Consider the following 21,198-nt stretch of genomic DNA (forward strand, 5'->3'; position numbering starts at 1 on the left):
CAAATAGCTGTTTTTACAAGGATACTGTTGTTTTTATGCTTTTTATGTTTTTAAACTTTGTACATCTGTTTTTAATGTTTACTGTTTTTAACTTTTGCAAACCGCCCAGAGAGCTTCGACTATGGGGTGGTATATAAATGCAGTAAATAAATAAATAAATAAATAACCTGATACACAACCGAGTGTGACTTGTCCTTAGATGCAAATATTTAGGGTTGGTTCCAGACTTACCTGAGATCAATGGGGCATACTAACTCAAGTCCTATTGATTTCAGTGGGGTTATTGTGACTGAGTCTGGAACAACCCATAGTATTTATGGCCTTGATTACATTTTGAAAAGGATATTGGTTACAATATTACAGAATCTCCAACTTTGCATGTGTTTTGTTTTTGCTAGCATTTCAGACTACGCACACCATCATTATAGAGAGGTTGCCTATGAAATGCCTGAGAGCTGAATAGGCAAAAGGAAGGTATCATGAAGGAAATGCAACCAGTGTGGTGTAGTGGTTAGAGTGCTGGATTTAGACTCGGGAGATCCAGGTTCTAGTCCCCACTTGGCCATGAAGCTCACTGGGAGAGTTTGGGCCAGTTACTGAGAGCCTTACCTAACTCACACAGGATCCTTGTGAGAAGGATTACGTAAAACACCTTGTATTCCTTCCAGGAAAAAAGGCAGGATATAAGTATAATAAATAAATAAATAAATCAAAAGCCAACAACAAAAATCAATCGATGATCACGTCAGCATCCAGCACTTTGTATCCGGTTTTCGGTTTGCAATATTGACACAAAACATGACCTGGGAGAAATTCTGAGACTCTATTTTGCCAGATTTCCCAATTACATGTGATAGCTCCCTCCCTCTTTCACTCAACAAACACATACCAGTATATGTTGATCTTTGTCAATCTTGTAAAACGAATACACAGTTACATAACGTTTCACCTATGACCTGCCTTCAGAACTGGGAGAAGACCTGCTCTGTTGCAGTCCCTCCCTCTTCACCTATCCTTTACCAAAGGGTAATAATTACTTTATCAAGATAAAATTAGTAACATTATTGCAAACCACAATATATTAATGTATAGGAAAAAGCAATGAGGGTAAGGATCTTCTAACAGAAGTACAAGCCTTCCAAGAGAGAAGTGATGACCACTTGTTGGCTGTGATCTAAAACTTTATTATTTGATTAGATTCCTAAGGGCATTTTGAATCTGTATCAAGTTGTTGTTGTTGTTGTTGTTGTTGTTGTTTAATAATATTACTCTAGAGTAAAAAAAAGGATTTCTCAGTGCCTGGTTGAAAGTTATTTATTTGCATTTTTGAGGGACATTATATTCAGAAGGAATTTCATTGGTTTTCTGTTCAAGTTTTGTTAATTTGACAAAGCCTGTGAAATGAGATGAGCTGGAGTCAAAACAGCCATTGCTTTAAACAAATCCATGTTGAGCAACTACGTCTCTCCCCCCCCTCAATTTTTACTCTAGAGTAAATAGTGCAGAGATCCCTAGCATGTGGGGTAGAGGGGCTTTTAAGATTTGGAATGGGCTCAGTGCCTACTTGAGAATAAACATGAAAAACTATATAGCTGCTCAATAACCCAACATAATTTGCGTTAATGCAAAGAAACCATAGGATACTGCCCTTTGTTAGCAGGCAAGATTTAGACTGCAGTGCTATGCATACTTACTTTTGAGTAAGTATCATTAAACTCAGCGAGACTTATTTCTAATTAAAGGTGCACAGGATGTGTGCTTAACTTTCCCAGTGAAATCAGAGTGCCTTCAAAATGCTTAGTTTTGGTGGGATCACACCCTGAAATTCCCAATAATGAAAATGAAAACACTCTATAACAAAATACGATTACTTAGACATAAGATCTACTAAATTCAGCATGAACTCTGCAACGAAGTTTGGGGTGAAATTGTCGCTTGACAAAGATAATTACACCTTTGCAGTTTGTGCTCACGATAATAATTTTATAAGACATGAAACACTCTCTGGTCTCATATTCACAATCAATGAGCATTTCGTATGAAGAGCTGGTGTAGCAGTGGTTAAGAGACTGACAGTGCAATCCTAGACATGTCTGCTCAGAAGTAAGTCCCATTACATTCACTGGGGCGTGCTTAGGACTCTCGCAAGATGTTTTGCTGCCTGAGGTGGAGCAGCAAGTGGCGGTGTTCCTCCCTCACAAAATCAAAGTGCATAGTATCATAGACTGGTCAGATTATTCTGGCACCTAAAAACATTTCACAAGCACCTCTCTCCCTTCCTATCAGTAAAACTACAATCTTAATGAAGTAAAGGCACAATCCTATGCATATTTAGGCAGAAAGAAGTCTTGTAATTCCCAGCATGCCCCACCCATCATGGCTGCCTGGAGGGATGCAGGGAGCTGCGGGACTTTTTGTCTAAATGTGCATAAATAACTGACCATTTTCTGTCCTTTCATGCTGCTGCCTAAGTCAACCTACTTAATGGTAGGGCTTCCTTCCAGGTAAGCTTGAGCTGTGAACTAGGAAGGTCTCTGGTTGAATTTTCCCTCTGCTATGAACACACCAGGTGATGACTCTCTGTATTCTTATCTTATGGGGATGACGATGATGATACAAGTTTATTGTAAGGATTGTTCAGAATGTACATGAAACACAATACAATACAAATCTGCAGTATTCATTAGGGAGTATGATGAGGAGTCCAGAAACCAAGTCCTATGAGAAATGGTTGAAAGAGCTGGGTATATTTAGCGTGGAGAAGAAAAAATTAGGGGGAGACATGATTGAGGTCTTCAAATATCTGAAAGGCTATCACAGAGCAGAGGGTGGGACTAGGACCAATGGGTAGAAATAGCAGGGAAGCTGATTTTATCTAAACTAGCCTTCTCCAACCTGGTGCCCTCCAGATGTTATGGACCACAACACCTAGCATTCCCAATCATTGGCCATATTGGCTGGGGCTGATGGCTTGTAGTCCAACAGCAAAACAAGAGAGAAGCCCTTACCATACATAAGCAAAGCAGATAGGACCTGTACAAATGGTACACACTGAAAAAAGAACTGTACAAATCATAGCTGTATTGAGCAAACAATCAAATTATCTATTACATATGGTATAACTGCTGCAAATATGTGTTAATACAGTCAACATTGTGGAAATTGTAGAACTTGCAATAGAAGTAAACATATTTGCTGTAAGCGAACAAGACAATGTGCAGAATGCTAAAACGAAAGTTCTGGATTATAATATGCATTTCGATACTTCTTCAGTCAACTCTGCATGCTGAAACTTTGAGACTTTAATAAGTGAAAGGTACTCTATATCCCTCTCTCTACATGTTGGAAGTAAGCTGAGGACACAAGGGTGACAACAATAATGAAGGAGAATAATTAGTCCGAAACATCAGGATGGTATCAGGCAAGGGAACGCGGTCTTACAAATTGGGAGACACTTCCCAATGGGAGGAGCCCTTCAGCAGTGGAACAAGTTGGCCTCGTGAGTGGCGGGTTCTCCCTCGCTGGAGGTATTTAAGAAGAAGCTGCACAACCATCTGCCGGAGATGCTGTAGCTGCATCCTATATTCTGAGGCCACTCTGGACAGGGGCTTGGACCAGAATCATACAAGTGGAAGGGGTCTTGGAGACCATCTACGCACTAGACTAGATGATCTCCAAGCTCTATGACTCTATGGCAGCCTTTCTCAACCTGGGGCGCTCCAGATGTGTTGGACTACAACTCCCAGAATGCCCCAGCCAGCTCTGCTGGCTGGGGCATTCTGGGAGATGCAGTCCAACACATCTGGAGTGCCCCAGGTTGAGAACCACTGCTCTATGGCCTTAGCTAGACCTAAGGATTATCCAAGGCAAATGGAGGGGTTGTCCTTGCCTGCTCCCAGGATCCCCTGTGTGTCATTTGGATGCACAGGGATGATCCCGGATATAGGCCAGGTCTAGCCATGGCCTATGAAGTTTCACCCCTAAAACAGCCGGCAACAGGATAAGGGAGAAAATCCAACCCAACTTCCAAGTAGGGGCAAGCAGGATGGCTACAAATGTGTTTGAAGAGCAACTACATTTAGAATGAACTCAAAATGTAGCCATCCACTGAAAGGGGAGGAGCATCTTTGCAAGGCCTGAAGCGGGGGGGGGGGCGGTGCGGCACAGGCTGGGGGGGGGGGCGGCTGCCCGTCTAAATTTTCCCTGCCATCCTATTTTTTGTACAAACAAATAATAAAAAGCAGATTGCAATTTTATCTTTAAAAAACAAACAGACTGCAAAGCAGATGAAACTGCTGCCCCCTACTTTCTTGTCCCTCCCCCACCTCGTTTTTTAGGATGGCTAGGAGCCTGCATCTTTGTGGACACAGGCCTTTAAAGAGGATGAATCGTGGTTAAAATTCCAACTTTGCACAATCTGCAGTTTGTAATGAGGGTGGGGAGGAGGAAGGGGCATTAAGAAGGCCAAGGAGGGTGTGAACTGGTCTGATCAGGCATAGATGAGCTGGTGGCTGTGTGTGTGAGGGGGGGGGGGGGCGGTTGTGCAATCCAAATTACAAAAACACCCGTTGACATCCTGGAAGCTGCTGGGCCTCTCCCAAAACAGATGAACTCGAGATCCAGAGGGGGAGCCTGTTGTTGCTAACAAATAAGTAAATAAATAAATAAGTGGGGAACCAACAGAGTCTTGTGGTGCCTTAAAGACTTGAGGTGCCCCAAGACCAATTCGAATTAACTCCCCTGCCTTCTCGACCCCAGCGCACGACTGCCTAGAAGCGCCTAACATTAAGCTGCACTTAAAGCAGCTTTTCAACCAATCCGAGAGTCGGTTTACAAAAACGACTCCTCTACGGAACCGAACCCTCCCTGTACTCTTCTTGCCCTGCTGATGATCAACGCTCTGTTCAATCCACTGTCACTCCACATGCCTTTGCTTGGAGGGAATATACTTCTAATGCTGATGGCGCTTTTTCAGCTGATTCAAGCCCAGAAATGCTATGTGACTGTAATCCTGCCCCCACCCCAGAAAACCCCCCTAACCCCTCGCTTCTTGAATTCTACTGAAGCCCCCAAAATGACTACTCGGGAGTAATCAATCGATGGCACGCAACCGAAGCAAGGGGGTCATTGAGCGTGAATGTGGGTCAAAGGCGCACGGGAAGCTGGCCCTTTGCTTCCCATCCTAGCTGAAAACTCAGCGTTAAAGTCGAGGATACTTCTCTCCTGTCAGTGAACAAAATACATGCTGGACTAACATTCCGCCGGTTCATTAAAGGCCCAAGGGAATGGATGAGGGGGGTTGGACCAGATGACCTCTAGAGACCTCTCCCACTCCCTGAAGTTCTAGAATTTCAGCCTGTGGCAAGCGGGGGGAAATGATGGAGAAATACCAAGGCTGTTTGCCGGATTTCAGTAGCTTGCTTCTCTCAAAGTCAGATCTCTCTAGAGAAGGCTGCCAGTCGCTTTCTCCCTCCTAAACGTAGCTCGATCTCAAAAAGCCCAAATCCGTCCAGTAATTAAACATTATTGCCGTCAAACGTCCGCCACCAATCTCAGGATCGGGACGGTTCCTTCGCTTTAGTAGTAGCAGCAGCAGCAGCAAGCGGCTTTCTAGGGCAAGTCTGGAAGCGCCTCGTTAAGCGTCCTTCAACCCAGCCTAAGCGCAGGAGATAAACCTTTAAAAGTACAGGCTCACGAACGCCCGCAGAGCAGCAAAGACCCGGCATTTCGAGTCGCCGATTTCGGTCATTACAAGAAACCCGGGGGTGGGGGTGGGGGTGGGGGTGGAGGGCGTTCCAGCCAGAATTACGCACTTCTAAACCCCACGGTTGTCAAAAGGCAGCATTCAGCACGGGCTTCTCCCTCATCCCCTGATATCGGCGGGACCTCTTGAAGCCTCGAGTTTTGTTTTTGTGTTTAAAAGAGCGACGCGTGCTAGGATCCAACCCAAGTGAAGCGCCCTTAGGTCCCGTTGATTTCAAGGCATGTAAGCACACGCTTCACCCCTGCCGTTAAAAATACTTAACCTTGCCTAGATCGTCCCAATCTTTATTTTTATTTATTATATATATATATATATATATATATATATATATATATATATATATATATACACACACACATATATATATATATATATATATATATATATATATATATATATATATATATATATTCAACGTCAGCCAGCGAATCGTATATCTTTCCAACCACACTAAGCTTCTCAGATACCTTCCTGGTTGAACAAAACAAAACAACAGCACAACACAACCGCTCGCCCCCGCATTTCTGTTTTTAAGGGATCGCCCTTCCTAGGCAAACACCCATTCATATCCGATCACCACTGAGGTCTTCCAGTCGAACCAACTCCACTCCGGAAAGTTATTTATTAATTATTATTATGATGATGATGGTGATTATTATAACCTAATAGGGCAGGACACAACTCAGCCACAAAGGGCAACTTCGAAGCAGCGGCCTCACCGTTTTACTGCACAAAGAGGAGGAAAACCCAGTTTGTTTTCTTCTCTGAACCCCCCTGTTCTTCAGACACCTGCATCCAGGCTTTCGCCCCGTCCCGTCCCCCCATCTCGCCGCCCTCTTGACTTACCGCTTCTTTTCCTTCTCAGCTGTCATCCTGGAAGAAGAAGACGCTGCTGCGAGAGCTGCCGCCGCCGCCGCCGCTCTTGCTGCGCCCCCGCCGGTTGGTTAACCCCAAATGCAAGGCTAGGAAGAAGCAGGTCTCCCACGGGCGTCTGGCTTGGCGAGGGCAGCCCGGCGCCCACGGATCCAGGCAGGGGGCCTGGCTTGGGTGGGTGGGGAGCTCCCTGGAGGCCTTTGATAGGTGCAGGGCCGGGCGGCTGGGCTCTCCGGCGTGGCCCTCCCCGCTCGCGCGTCTCTGCTGCGCTCCTGGAGTCCGGCAGGGTCGGTCGTGCAGCCGCGGGTTGCGCGCTCCCTCGCAAGCTTGCGGAGGCGATAAGAAGCTGGAGTTGGAGTTGGAGGAGGAGGAGGAGGAGTCGACGACCTCAGGCTGCAATCCCGGCCGAGCCGCCCCTGAGCTGACCATACAGTCTCAGGACACTGCCGAGGATTGTACAGCCTGCTCAGGGGAGAGAAGCGGTCAGCGAGCGCCCGGTGCGCGCTTCCCCGCTCGCTCTGTGCGTCAGGAGGTTCTGAGGAGGCAGCGACGCGGCCCCGGCTGCCTTTAAAACGTCAAGCCTTGACCGGGCGCTCGGAGGGGGCAGGCGCAGCCCCGTGGAGCCGCGGGCTCCGGCACCAGCTGGAGCCGCCCGCCAATGGGCGGCCGAGGCGCTCGGCTCCGGGGCCCGCCTCCTCCCCGCCCCTCCCGTCGAGCAAGTCGCCAGGACTTGTTGATAGGAGGTCTGCGGAGGGAGTTCGCCTCGCGCAGCGGCGACAAGACCCGCGGCGGCCGGACGGAGACGGCGAGGGCCAAGCGCCTCGGACGCCCCAGGACCTATTTGCTATCCTAGGCTAGATCTCTACCCCTGCTTTTTGTGGGTATTGACGCGCGCCTATAATTGTTGGGACGCATTGCTGCTATTCCATGTGCCCTTTTACAGTGGAGGCTGGTGGCTCCAATATCAATGGGGCGGTGAATCCACTCCGAGTTTCAGTCAGAACTCTGAAGGAGCTCTCCAAGCTCCTTGGATAGCCCCCATTAGAGTTCTGACTGAAACCCAGAGCGGATTCACTGCCCCACTGATGTCAGAGCCACCAGCCTCCACTGCTGCTTTTCTAGTGTTATTTCCTGCTTTTTATTCTGGCCTAATCTACACCAAGCAGGATATTGCACTATGAAAGCAGTATGAAAGCCATATATAAGAGGCAGGAGCCACACTACTGCTTTATAGCTGTATTGAAGTGCCCTGACAACCGTTGGGGCCCATTGACATACCATATACCACTTTCATAGTGCTCTATCCTGCTTGGTGTAGATTAGGCCTCTGTTTCATCCAAAATATCGCAACAGACTCACTGTTTGTGCTACGAGGAGGCATAAGTGCACAAGAGGGATATAGCGTCACTGATGGGATCGGTTGGGATCGATATGACATGTGTAGATCTGGTCCTAGTTGAGATTCATGGGGGATCAGCATTGGGGAGTTCATAAAGCAGGCAGGGGAGGATATGAAGGACAACAAATGTTTATATTGTGTTTAAGATGACTGCACTTCCTCCACAGCACGACTTCCAGGTGGAAGGGCAGCAGACGGTGGGGCGAAGTTTTATTAATTTTATTTGTTTCAGAGAATGCGTCTACCAATTTTCATTTAAGGAAGAAAGGAAGGAAGGAAGAAAGGATGGAAACTATCCCAAAGCATTTTGCAAGATAAATTTGAGATAAAATGCAATAAAACTAAATCGTTAGAACAAGAAAACCACAATAAAACCAATAAAACCTCCCATTCAAATAACTAGGGGTAGCTGACAATAGCGATCAGAGAAATGCCTGCACAAACGGATGTGTCCTCAGTTGTTGACAGAAATGGTCTATGCTTTGGATCTGAGTTGATGTCAATGGAGAGATCCTTCCACATGTTGGGTGCCACCATTGAGCTTTTGAGAAAATACCGAATGGACCTCCCAAGGGAGGGAGTTAGGAACACCAGAAGCTTCCCCGTATTGAGGCCAATACATTGGCTGGCCCAAGTCATTTTGCTACCTGAGGCAAAGGATAATGTGGCATACTCTCCCTCCGCAGTCCACATATAGATGCTGATTAGACTAGCAATGGGAAAGCATCCTCCAGCACACCTGAGGCAGCAGGCTAGTTTAGGGACCCAGTAAAGTTGTGTGGCATACACAGTTCTGACTAAAAAACAGACAGAGAATTCATGAGGAACAGACAGGAGGCTGCCCACCCCACAACTTCTGCCACCTGAGGGGGTTGCCACACTCTACCTAATGGTAGGGCCAGGCTTGACTGAGCCAGACCATCTGCTTATAAGCCACCTTGGTATGATTTGTATCCTGAAAAGCGACATATAAACAATGGTACTTTACACTGGCCCTGTTCAGACAACATGCTAAACCATGATGGTTAGGTGTTCTGAGCTAAACATTATGGCTTAGGTTGTCATGTGAACCATTCCTAACCGTGGTGGCTACATAACTACGATTTAAACATGCTCACTAACCACTTCTTGCAAAAGTGTTAGTGGCCTAACCAGGGTTTAGCATGTTGCCTGAACAGGCCCATTGAGTCACACCATTGCTTCACCTATGCGCAGTATTGCTGACACTGTCTGGCAGTGGCTTCCCAGGGTTTTAGGCAGAATTGTTCCCCAGCCTTACTTGGAGCTCCTGGATTGAACCTGCAACTTGTTGCATGCAAAGCATGTGCTCTACTACTGAGCCCTTTAGCATTTAGCATTCCATAGTCTGTGGGCTCATCTACACCAAGCAGGATATTACACTATGAAAGCGGTATATAAACGGAGGGAGCCACACTACTGCTTTATGGTGGTATTGAAGTGCACTGACAACTGTTTGGGCCCATTGACACATACCATATACTGCTTTCACACCACTTTCATAGTGCTATATCATGCTTGGTATAGATGTGTCATGGGCCCCAACAGTTGTCAGTGCACTTCAGTACCACTATAAAGCAATAGTGTGGCTCCTGATTTTTACATGCTGCTTTCTAGGGATGTGCTGCGCTTCTAATCGGACCAGCGAATTAGAAGCGGAGCGGGGGGCTTCGCCTGCCCTTAAGGCGGAAGCGAAGAGGATTGGGGGGGCGGCGGAGCGTGGCGAAGAGGATCGAGGTGAAGGCGAATCCTTCGCCTCGATCCGGAGCTCCGCTGGAAAGGTAAGTGGGGTTTACCGGGCCCTGCCGCTGTCGCTGTCGCCCATGCAGCGACAGCGGCAGGGCCTGGTAACCCCCCCGCACTCCTCTCCCTTACCTGCCTCCGTCCGCGGTCCGTCGGCATCTTCAATTGAGCCCGCGGTTTAACTAGGAAATCTGGGCCGCTTGCAGCCCAGACTTCCTGGCTGAACCGCGGGCTCAGTTGAAGACGCCAACGGACCGCGGACGGAGGCAGGTAAGCCCCCCTCCCCCTTGGTCCCTTACCAGGCTCTGTCGCCGTCGCCACATGGGCGGCGATGGCGGCAGGGCCCGGTAAACCTCCCGCCCTCCTCTCCCGGCCTTACCTGGCGCCACTCCCCTCCACTGCGGAGCTCCAATTCGGAGCCAGAGCTCCGTGGCGAAGAGGAGCAGAGTATGGGTGGAGCGGCGTGGAGCGGAGCGGGCCGACCCAAAATTTTCGGATCGGCCCGCGGGGCGGAGCAGGGGGTCCATGCATACCCCTACTGCTTTCATAGTGGAATATCCTGCTTGGTGTTGATGAGCCCTCTGTGCGGCCACGCAGAAGGCTTTCTTACATTTTGGTTTTCTTTCTTGCTTTCTTTGTAAATGACCCTGGGTATATGGTTGAATGAGGGTATAAAAATACTCAAATAAATAAAGTTACTGTTGTTTGTTGTTAACTGTGCTATCCTTCATGCTCCCCCCCTTCTTTTTAGTTTTATGTTTACATTTGCTTTCCCACCTGGAGAAGGTGGGATAAAATAAACAAATAAATGTCCCTATATTGGAGATGGGAAGATGGAAGTGGGAGCAAATTCGTTCACTATGGAGTATGAGGTGGGAGAATTCTGTATTGTACCACTTCGGTTCATATCATTGGATATAAAAAGCTTCTTGCATGCAGCAAACTAGCAGATGGGGAGCTAATTTAGAGACCTTTCTCTCTGATGTGCAATTTATCATGCATAATGTACAAAATAAAAAAGAGTCTCTTCTCACGAGAGATGGCATACAGATCAATTGACCTCTGAAATAATGATGAATGCATGACCAGTTGAAGGCTTATTATTTGACTCTGACCAAAGAATGCTACTTTGGGTTCTTGTTGTTTTTCCTTTTCTTTTTTATTATAGAATCATTAGTTAGCAAGAGCTGCACTGGCTGCCAGTCCGGGTCCAGGCCCAATTCAAAGTGCTGGTATTAACATTCAAAGCCCTAAATGGCTTGGGGCCAGGCTATTATTTATTATTATTACATTTATATCCTGCCTTTTTCCCCCTCCAAGGAACCCAAGGCGGCATACATAATCCTCTTCCTCTCCATGTTATGCTCACAACAACAACCCTGTGAGGTAGGTTTGGGCTAAGAGTATGTGACTGGTCCAAAGTCACCCAGTGGGTTTCCATGGCTGAGTGGGGACTAGAACTCTAATCTCCTGACTCCCAGTCCAACACCTTAGCCACTACACCACACTGCTATCTGAAGGAACGCCTCCTCCCATATGTACCTGCCCAGACCCTAAGATCATCTTCAAGGGACCTTCTCCATGAGCCACTGCCAAAGGAAATGAGGCAGGTGGCTACCAGGAAAAAGACATTTTTGGGAGCTGTCTATATGCACCGAAAGCCCCAGGGGGGTGCGCAGCGGTGTGGTGTCGATTTTACAATGCAGCAGGGCTTTCCCTCCAAGCTCTGAAGCAAAAAAGTTGGAGACCCACCATCTGTCCAGGGTCGCGGCAGAGGCATGGCCAGGTAGATGGCGACCACTGATTTGTCGCCATCTGCCCATGCAGAGGGGAGGGGGCAGGTCCGACCACCTGAAAAAAATGCATTTTTGCTGCTGCATGGGGATTAGCCGCCGCTTCCCCGCAGCAGCGAAAGCGTGGGGTTTCTGTTATCACGGTGGCAACACTACTGTAAAGACAGTCCCTTGCTGTGGCTCTCTGGCTGTGAAATGAGCTTCCTAGGGAGTTTTGCCTGGCACCTAGGTTGTACTCTTTCCAGCACCAAGTGAAGACTTTTTTATTTTCCCCAGTATTTTAGCATTTTACCATCCTAGTCTTTTAACTCTCCTATTTTAAATCTGTACTTTAAATCTCTGCATTGCTGCTCAGTTTTATTCCGGCTGTACTTTTATATTATGATTTTTATATTGTGGTTTCAAGCTCCCATATTGTGTTTTATGTTGTAATAACAATAAAAAATAATAAATTTATTTCTTACCCACCTCTCTGTTTGGATCGGGTTAGTATAATAAGTGTACAATAAGTATAAAATACATAAAACTGAATTAAAAACATAGTATACATTATTAAAACATCCTAAAAACATCCTAAATTTGTTAAAAATTGTACTTTATGGTTTTAATTTTTGTGAACTGCCCAGAGAGCTTCAGCTATTGGGCGGTATAGAAATGAAATAAATAAATAAGAACTGCATAGTCCTGCAGCTATCAGGGACAAACCTAGCAGCATAGCAATACATCTTGTATTGCCCACCTGCTAGAACTGCAAGCATCTTAAAACAGACGCAGTCAACAGAGGGCAAAGGTCACTGCCTAGGACCTCCCCTCCTACAATTTCATCTTGCTTCCTGCTTCACATGTTCTGATTGGCTGCTCCATAAAGCTCCTATGAGATATTGGACTGAAGTCCAGAAATTTTTTAACCGTCAAGAAGTGAATTGCTTGGTTTCACAATAGAAGTTAACGGATTTCTTTTTGTAATTACCATAAATGTCAATGATCCAAGTATCTTTGTTAGTGTTCTATTAAAGTTAATGCTTTAAAAATCATAATACTTGATTGTTATTTGACAACATTTGGCCAGATCTACACTAAGCAGGATATAACACTTTGAAAATGGTATATGTAATGTGTCCTGGGCCCAAACAGTTGTCAAAACCATTATAAACCATTATAAAGCAGTAATGTAGATCCTGCCTTAGAACTCATCTACACCAAGCAGGATATTCCACTATGAAAGTGATATATAAGAGGTAGGAGCCACAGTACTGCTTTATAGCAGTATTGCAGTGCATTGACAACTGTTGGGACCCATGGACACCTACCATATACTGCTTTCATAGTGCTATATCCTGCTTAGTGTAGATGTTTCATGGGCCCCAACAGTTGTCAGTGCACTTTAATACTTTAATAAAGCAGTAGTGTAAATCCTGCAATGCACTTCAATACTGCTATAAAGCAGCAGTGTGGCTCCTGCCTTTTATATACCACTTTCATACTGCTTTCATAGTGGAATATCCTGCTCGGTGTAGATGAGGCCTTAGTCAATTGACCAACCTTTCTTAAATGGGAAAAAATGCCCAGCCTTACTTCCCAAATTACCTTTGGGTTGCAGGAAGAAGTATTGCCTATCCCAGAAACTGAGTCCAAGGTCATATTATGAAATCCCTTGCCAGAGCCCTGTCAAATTGTTGCAGCCATGACAGGAGGTGGAGCTAGCTTTTCCTTATCTCTCATTCCCTCCCAGTGACAGCAATGGGAGGGTATGGTGGTGGTGGTGGGGGAGAATGGGGGATTCTTTTTTCTTTTCTTTCCCTCCTGTTGCTGTCAATGGGAGAGAATGAATTATGCCAGCTCCACATCTAACACGGTTTAAGGCAGATTTTCTCATTCTGGTTTCCTAACTTGGCTAGGGGGTTATGAAAGTTGTAGTCTAGTCTGACACATCTGGAGGGCCCCAAGCTGCAGAAGCCTGGTTCATTCAGGGCCTTTTGGGTAGAGACGTGAACCCACTTTGTTGGGGCTCAAGACTTGCCAAGCATGGCACCCCATGCCAATCATAGTCATAAGGAATGAGTAATGGGGTATGCTCCCCACAATCGGGTTGGGCCCTCACAACTCATACACACAATCTTCAAGAAGACTGCTCATTCGTAGGAAGAGTAGTGACGTAAAATATCTGGAAAACTGGAAGCCATAGGGGGGAATATTTTTTTTAATCCTCTCTTTACAATTCCCAGCATAGTTATTTCCTCTATTCCTTATAAAAATTATTGGTCTTACGTATCTTTTATTGATAGGGACTTAGGGACACTCCAAGTCATGTTCAGTTTCTCAACTGTGACTAATGCCATTATATCATACCACATGAAGAAAATGTGCATTCTTGACCGTTTGAGTCATCCCAAGAAGCTGATTGGTGGGAGATTCAGGACAGATAAAAGGATAAGATAAAAGGATCAGGGACAGCATGCCTATGCACACCAGTTGCTGAGGAACATGGACAGGAGGGTGCTGTTGCACTCCTAACCTGCTTTTGGGTTTCCCATGGGCAGCTGGTTGGCCACTGTGTGAACAATATTTCCCTTCTCCCACCTGTTCCAACTCCTCATAACAACACAACTTTGGTCCCTTGTTACAGAAAGAAAGAACTCAAGCCAAGAAGAACTTGGGACCAGGATACCTGAGAGAACGCCTTCTCCCTTACTAATCTTCCTGATAACTGAGTTCTTTGGAGCATATGCCGCTGGTGGTTCCACATGGACCTATGACCCGATTGGAATCCACCACAAGAAGAGCCTTTAGTGTAGTGTAGTGACCCCTTCTCTGTGAAACTCCCTGCCCCTGGAGGTCAGGCAGCCACCAACTCTTGGATAATAATAATAATAATAATAATAATAATAATAATAATAATAATAATAATAATTTTATTTCTTACCTGCCTCTCCATCCTGATTGAGGTAGGGAACAACAATTTGCATTTTTAAAAAAATCTTCCTTCTTTTTACTGTTTATACCTATGTTCACCGCTTTGGAATCTGTTTTAGATATTGAGCGGAATATAAATATTGTAAATAAATAATAAATAAATAATGAAGAGAGAATAATTTACTGCCATAGAGGGGGGAAATAGCAAAGACCTCAAAAAGCTGCACAGATGGATATCATAGAATCATGGAATAGTAATAATAATAATAATAATAATAATAATAATAATAATTTTATTTATTTATTTCTTACCCGCCTCTCACTTTGGATCGAGGTGGGGAACAACGTTAGTACAGAATCAATACATCTTTAAAATTCTTGATTTTACATTGGATAGGCCTGCCAGAAAAGGCTAGTCTTTAAAGCTGCCTTAAAATCACACAGAGAGTTAATTTTACAAATCTCCTCCAGCAGGCCATTCCACAATCTGGGGGCGACAGAAGTAAAGGTCCTCTGGGAAAATGATGTCAGCCTAGTTTTAGTTTTAGTAGAGCTAGAAGGGGCCTATAAAGCCATTGAGTCCTTTAAAAATGTCCCCCCCCCCAGGGAAACAGTGCTTTTAATTGCTTAGGACAATTTTTGTCTCCTGTAGCACATCTAAACTGATTAAAATACAGTAAATCCAACAGTGTATACATTGGGCTATCCCCTAAATCATCTAACTCTAACTAAATTATGTTGTGCGTTTTAATTGAGTTCATGTCCATTGGTTTACGAAACAATAACAACAAATTGCAACCCCCACGTATGAACTTCTTCAGACGAGCGTTTTATCGTACGCTCATGACTGGCTGCTCAAGGTTCTTTGCGAGACATTTCTCATGCGCTTCTCCCGCCCCTTCTGCCCTTTTTTCTGTCACAAAATGAGTCTCATCAAATCCGATCTTTTTGGCTCTAATGAAACTTGCCACCATTTCCTGCTATGTGTAGGAGAAGCTGCATGATAAAAACGCCCACTGAATGGGTCACATGGTCTTTGTTTACTTCCTCTTTCTTCCCTGTGTGAAGGAAGAGGGAGCTGATCATCCCTATTGTGGGACAGAAGCAAGGGTAGGGAAGGACGATCCCCCCCACCCCCGTCTGATGACCTTCTCTGTGTAATACCTTTATTAGGCCAAGCAAAAGGTCAACAAAATATGTGCAATTTTTTTTAATCTCCAGGGCTTTTCAACAGGCAAGATTTTGCAAAAAGCAACGGGTCAGGGGGTGGAGAGGAAAAAAACCTGATGACAACAGTGTCTGGCTTCTACTGGGTTGGTTGGGCGTATTGATTTTTGATCAGTTCTTCTCTGCACCCTTCTGCATATTGTTCCTACTTTTTATTTATTTATTTATTTATTTATTTATTTTATTTATTACATTTATATACCACCCCATAGCCGAAGCTCTCTGGGCGGTTTACAACGGGAACTGTGCTTATTCAGGGAAGTTCCCTCTTCTCGTCCGACTACACCTGTAGCATAGGAGAGCCTGCAGCAATACAGGACAGTGATTTATGGAGGCAGGGGAAAAACCCTCGCCCGGCCTGTTAATAATGGCTCCCTGTTCCCTGGCTTTTACCACAATGACAATTTCCGGATGATAGAATTTATTAGCCAACCAGGCTTTGCTAATCAAATCGAGTCTCCTTGTTCAGTCCAGTCTCATTTTCCCATTGTTTTTGGGCTTTCCACATTTTACTACCTGGAGTCGTCTCTGTAGCAAGGCATTGTACTCTGAGCCCTCGCTAGTCCTGTTTGGCTGGAAAGAAACTATCTGACAGTTACCCTAAGTCCTGACTTGTATCTTCCTTTCCTATCTCCAACTCATACCTGTGTTGTTTGTGTGCGTAAATGCGTCCCCTCTTCTTTCCCCATCAAATATTTGATGACTGTCTTGAATTATTTTTATGCAACGCTGTCTCCCTGCCCCAAATCTTCTTTTCGGTTAGAACATGCTAGGGCCCAAACAGGCATTACTTTAAATCTGTATCTAGAGGCTACATCTTCTTTCCATTTTCACTCTAGAATAGGTACAGGGCCCCCTGATCCAGATCTTAACAGCTCCCTTTCACTCCCCACCCCACCCCAGTCCACACACACTAGAGTCCAAATCTGGATTGGGCCCACTGTGCCTACTCTAGAATAAATAACAAATGAAACCTTGGCTTGTTTTATTTATTTACTTATAAATGTATGCTTTGATTGATTTATAAATTTATGAGTTGCCTTTTTGCCCAAATAGGTGACTTACAATTAAATCTGAAAACAATTTAAATGCTTAAAAAAAAAACCTTTTAAAACTTTACAATAATTTGGAAAATGTAAAAGCAATTTAAAACTTTGAAAAGAAATTCAAGAATTTAAAATATCACCAACAGCAGAATTAAGAGCAGGAGAGAACCTAGAAGCCAATTCATTTACAGAGCAACTCCATGGTCCCTGGAAGAGTTCTGTGGTATCAGGGCCACCCAGATGTGGTTGGTTCCCAGCTCCAAAGCTGTAGACAATGCTAAGACTTTAGGAGTTCCATCAGATGGTGTGTGTGTGGGAAATCACACTTGGCTACCATTGCTTTTCCGCCCCCGCTTTTGTTGCTCAATAAAAAAGTGCACATAGCCCATTCAGGAGCCATCTTTATTGCGACGCTTCTCCTGCAGATAGCAGGAGATAGCGGCAACTTCCGTCTTTAAAAATAACACAGCATTATTGGGGTGGGTGGGTTGTCACACGAAGAAGGCTAGAAGGGGCGGGAGACATGTGGGAGGCAGAAAACTATTAAAGATACAAAAGCCCTGTCCTCTTTTCAATATGTTTGTTTTACTCTGCTCTTCATGATTTTAATTTCTGTGAACCACCCAGAGAGCTTCGGCTATAGGGCGGTATATAAATGTAACAAATAAATAAATAACTAAATAATGGTCACCCTCATCACCATATGTCCTACTTTACAGAGAGCAGCCACTTATTTTAAGATATCTCCATTTGACGAGGGTCTCTGATCCAAACACAATTTAAAGAGAAAGAACCAGACGAAGGGAGAGCAGCGGGGGCCTTGAAGTCGTCCATCAGCTCCCAACACCTGCACAGCAGACTGAGCGGCCCCACACATGTGGGGTCACAAAAGACTGTGACCCCACACCTGGTCACAGTCTTTTCCATTATGGTGAGATTGCATTCCATTACGGTGTACTGGATTTCTATTTTATTTATTTATTTATTTATTTATTGCCTTTTTATACCGCCCAATAGCTGAAGTTCTCTGGGCGGTTCACAAAAATTAAAACCATGAAGAGCATAGTAAAACAGCCAACAATCTAAAAACACAAACACAAAATACAATATAAAAAGCACAACCAGGGTAAAACCACACAGCAGAAATTGATATAGGTTAAAAAACGGAATTAAAACAGCAAAGTTTACATTTAAGTTAAATTAGTTGTTAAAATACTGAGAGAATAAAAAGGTCTTCAGCTGGCGACGAAAAGAGTACAGTGTAGGCGCCAGGCGAACCTCTCTGGGCAGCTCATTCCACAGCCGGGGTGCCACAGCAGAGAAAGCCCTCCTCCTAGTAGCCACCTGCCTCACTTAGATTATTATCATTATTTCTAAATGTGTATCTATGCAGATAAATTAGCGTATGCATATTTTACACATAGGGCCTGTTCAGACAACACACTAAGCCATGGTTAGCGCGCTAACCCTTTTGCAGCAAATGGTTAGTGAGCATGTTTAAAATGGTTAGGAATGGTTCAAATAACATCATAAGTCATGGTTCACATGACACACTAAGCCATAATGTTTAACTTCAAATGCCTAACCACCGTGGCTTAGCATGTTGTCTGAACAGGGTCACTGGAACATAGTAAACTGCTTTGTCCTGAGTCAGACCATGGGTCCATCTAGCCTGGTATTGTCGACACCGACTGGTAGCGGCTCTCCAGGGTTTCAGACAGGAGTTTTTCCAGCCCTACCTGAGATGCTGGGAAATGAATTTGGGACTTTCTGAATGCAAAGCAGGTGCTCTACCCATAGGCGTGTGCAGCACATTTCATTAGGGTGAGCGCCCAGGGAATTTTATTTATTTATTTATTTATTTTTAAAGGCGGACATTTATTTATTTATTTTTATAGGACATTATTTTTATTCATTCATTTATTAAACACTGTAGACACTGATGCCCTACTCCACGTTCGGCTTGTCTGACCACAGGAGGGCCGTTGCAGGTTGGGAGGGGGATGAGGAGACACTCCTCAAGTCACAGCATTAGTGGAGTTTTGTAGTGACACTGGACAGAGGAGGATCTTACGAGGTGATATTAGCCTTAGGCGGCTCTCTTCCTGGCCTCTTTGAAAAGAGGCCAGGAATTCTCAGCAGAGCAATTCCTTTTTGCTCCTGCCGGGAGCAACGGTGCACTGTTGTGGGGGACGGCAACAGAGCAGCCATAGGGCCATTTCCCCTGCGTCTAGAACCCCCTATGGATCCTCCTATGGACCTCTCAATTTGACGCTTATTGCTTGAGACATTTGGGTGTGCCTATGGCTCTACCACTGAGCTACTGCTCTAACTTCAAGCAAAGCTAGTGCATGAGTCCAAATGCAAAGTTTATGGCAGGTTGAACAGGATGAAACTGAAAAAGAAGCCAATGTATTATTATTACAGTTGCTGCAGGATTGAGTCTCTCCTCTAATCATCTACCCTACAAACAATATATAAATATATGATGTATAAAGGACTACTAGATGGATGCATTAATTTCAGCAGATTGCCTAAGGCAGAGCCAGCTCTGTGCATTTTAGCTCCTAGCAGACTGCCTTCCCTTACATACAGCAGATGACATTTACGATCTTCAGAGGAGGTCTTTGTGATCATTCCAAAATGAATGGAATGTCACCATGAAGAACGTTAATGGCGGGCCTTCTCTGTAGCGGCACCCACCCTCTGGAAAACCCTGCCTTGTGTGGTTCGGGAGGCAGTAAATGTAACATCCTTTAAACGCCTCCTGAAAACATACCTTTTCACACAGGCTTTCCCTGGGCTGTAACTTATTTTGGTTTTATATGTTTTTTTTAAAAAAAACTTTTATAGTTTTATATTATGTTCTGACTTACTGTATTATATAATTTTAATTGTGTACAGCCCAGAGATCCTCAGCTATTGGGCAGTATAAAAATGAAATAAATAAAAAAATAAATTTATGGTGGCTCAACAAGTAAGGAGATGACTCGTTGAGGCCCGGAAGGAGCAGATATGCAAAACGGTGTCCTCCCCTGTCCTTGGTTATTGGTGGTAAAGAAATGTAATAAATAAAGAAAAATAAAGAAAATAAAGAATGCTTTTCCTCTTTTTTGATTATGCATTTGTGGCCAGCCTTCCTCCATCTAGAAGCCTGGGGAAGGCTAGCAAGTCATGCCAACAGTCTTTTTAAAAGGCGCCTCCCAAATCTCCTCCGAAAGCAAAAGAGGGGCAGTGAAGACCCTCTCTCTCTTAAACAGGATAATCAGAACATACACTGCCAGTAAACTCCGCTTTCTCATCTGAAGAGCCAAGCAGGCCTGCAAAGCAAAAACCTGATCCTATGGTAATAGAATCTAAACAAAGGAAACCTGCAAATATTTGAAACTTCAGTTAACCAATGTGGGTGGGGTGGGGGAGGTTGGGTCTAAATTTAGCCTACAGATGATAGAAGAACATAACAAGATCAAAGAACCAGGTCACTCATTCCCTAGATTAACTGAACTTTAGGATTTGCTCTGAGCTACATTCAAAGCTCCTTTTCTGTATCTGATTCTAGGATAAACACTCCTCGTCGCAGTCAGACAAGTAAAACATGTCAACTGGCTCAACGGGAAGGCACACAAGCAGCCAAACAACAGATAGGCTGGGCCTGTCTGCAGGTACCGAGCCCAAGAGGTCTTGCTTTGAATGCTTGGGTTTGAATTACAGCTTCTTGGACTGGGGGACAGAAATCGCCGGCCCTTAAACGCTGGTGGTTTTCAAAGCCCATCTCCCCTCAGTAGTTTAAAAGAATGGTATTTATATGGTGCACAGCAAAAGTAGCAGACAAATACTAAGTCGGCAGGTACAGTAGAACAGAGTTGGTTCTGAATTGCCAATAGTATAATGGAACCAAGACTCACAGGGTTGATGCTCTGGGACATTTTGATTAGCAGGGATGATTGCATTAGCTGCTTCTCTCTCCCTCTTAGGCCTCATCTACACCTAGAGGCCTTCCGGGACAAGGGTGGGGGAGGATCCTGGGCCTACCTGCTTCTGGGATTGTTCCCCTGCATCTAAACACCAATGTATCATCCCGGAACTGAAGAAGGATGTTCCAGTGTGGTGTTTTTTAAAAAAAAACACGGAGGAGACCTTGCACAATTGCGCAGGTGCAATCCTTCGCCAGAAGTAAGTAGTTAAAAAAAAACACCTTAAAACTTGGCCCTCCAACACCCCGAGAGCCATCCCGGAGATGGTAAAAATGCTGCCTCCCCGCTCCCGATGGGCATGGAGCCCCCTGCACAGTTCCGTACCCTTTTGAAGAGCCCCGCCATTAGCAAGGAGGAGGGAGAACCCAGGAGCCTGCGCCACACTGCTCGTGGTCCTCGGAGATGTCCAAGGACCATGGGAAAAATTGGGATAACTGCAGTCCTGGTT

The 21,198-nt window shown here is 44.9% G+C and overlaps 1 protein-coding gene across 1 annotated transcript in view; it reads right to left on the reverse strand.

The window, feature by feature from the left end:
• Positions 1 to 6,697, reverse strand: part of EPAS1 (endothelial PAS domain protein 1) — a 173,849-nt gene extending 167,152 nt beyond the window's left edge. The window contains exon 1 of the mRNA XM_063123965.1: positions 6,611 to 6,697. Within this exon, the coding sequence (XP_062980035.1) occupies positions 6,611 to 6,636 (26 nt within the window). The 5' untranslated portion in view covers positions 6,637 to 6,697. The remainder of the gene's footprint in view (positions 1 to 6,610) is intronic.
• Between the last annotated feature and the right edge of the window lie 14,501 nt (positions 6,698 to 21,198).

The sequence above is a fragment of the Elgaria multicarinata genome, chromosome 4, assembly GCF_023053635.1.
Source record: "Elgaria multicarinata webbii isolate HBS135686 ecotype San Diego chromosome 4, rElgMul1.1.pri, whole genome shotgun sequence".
NCBI lineage: Eukaryota > Metazoa > Chordata > Lepidosauria > Squamata > Anguidae > Elgaria > Elgaria multicarinata.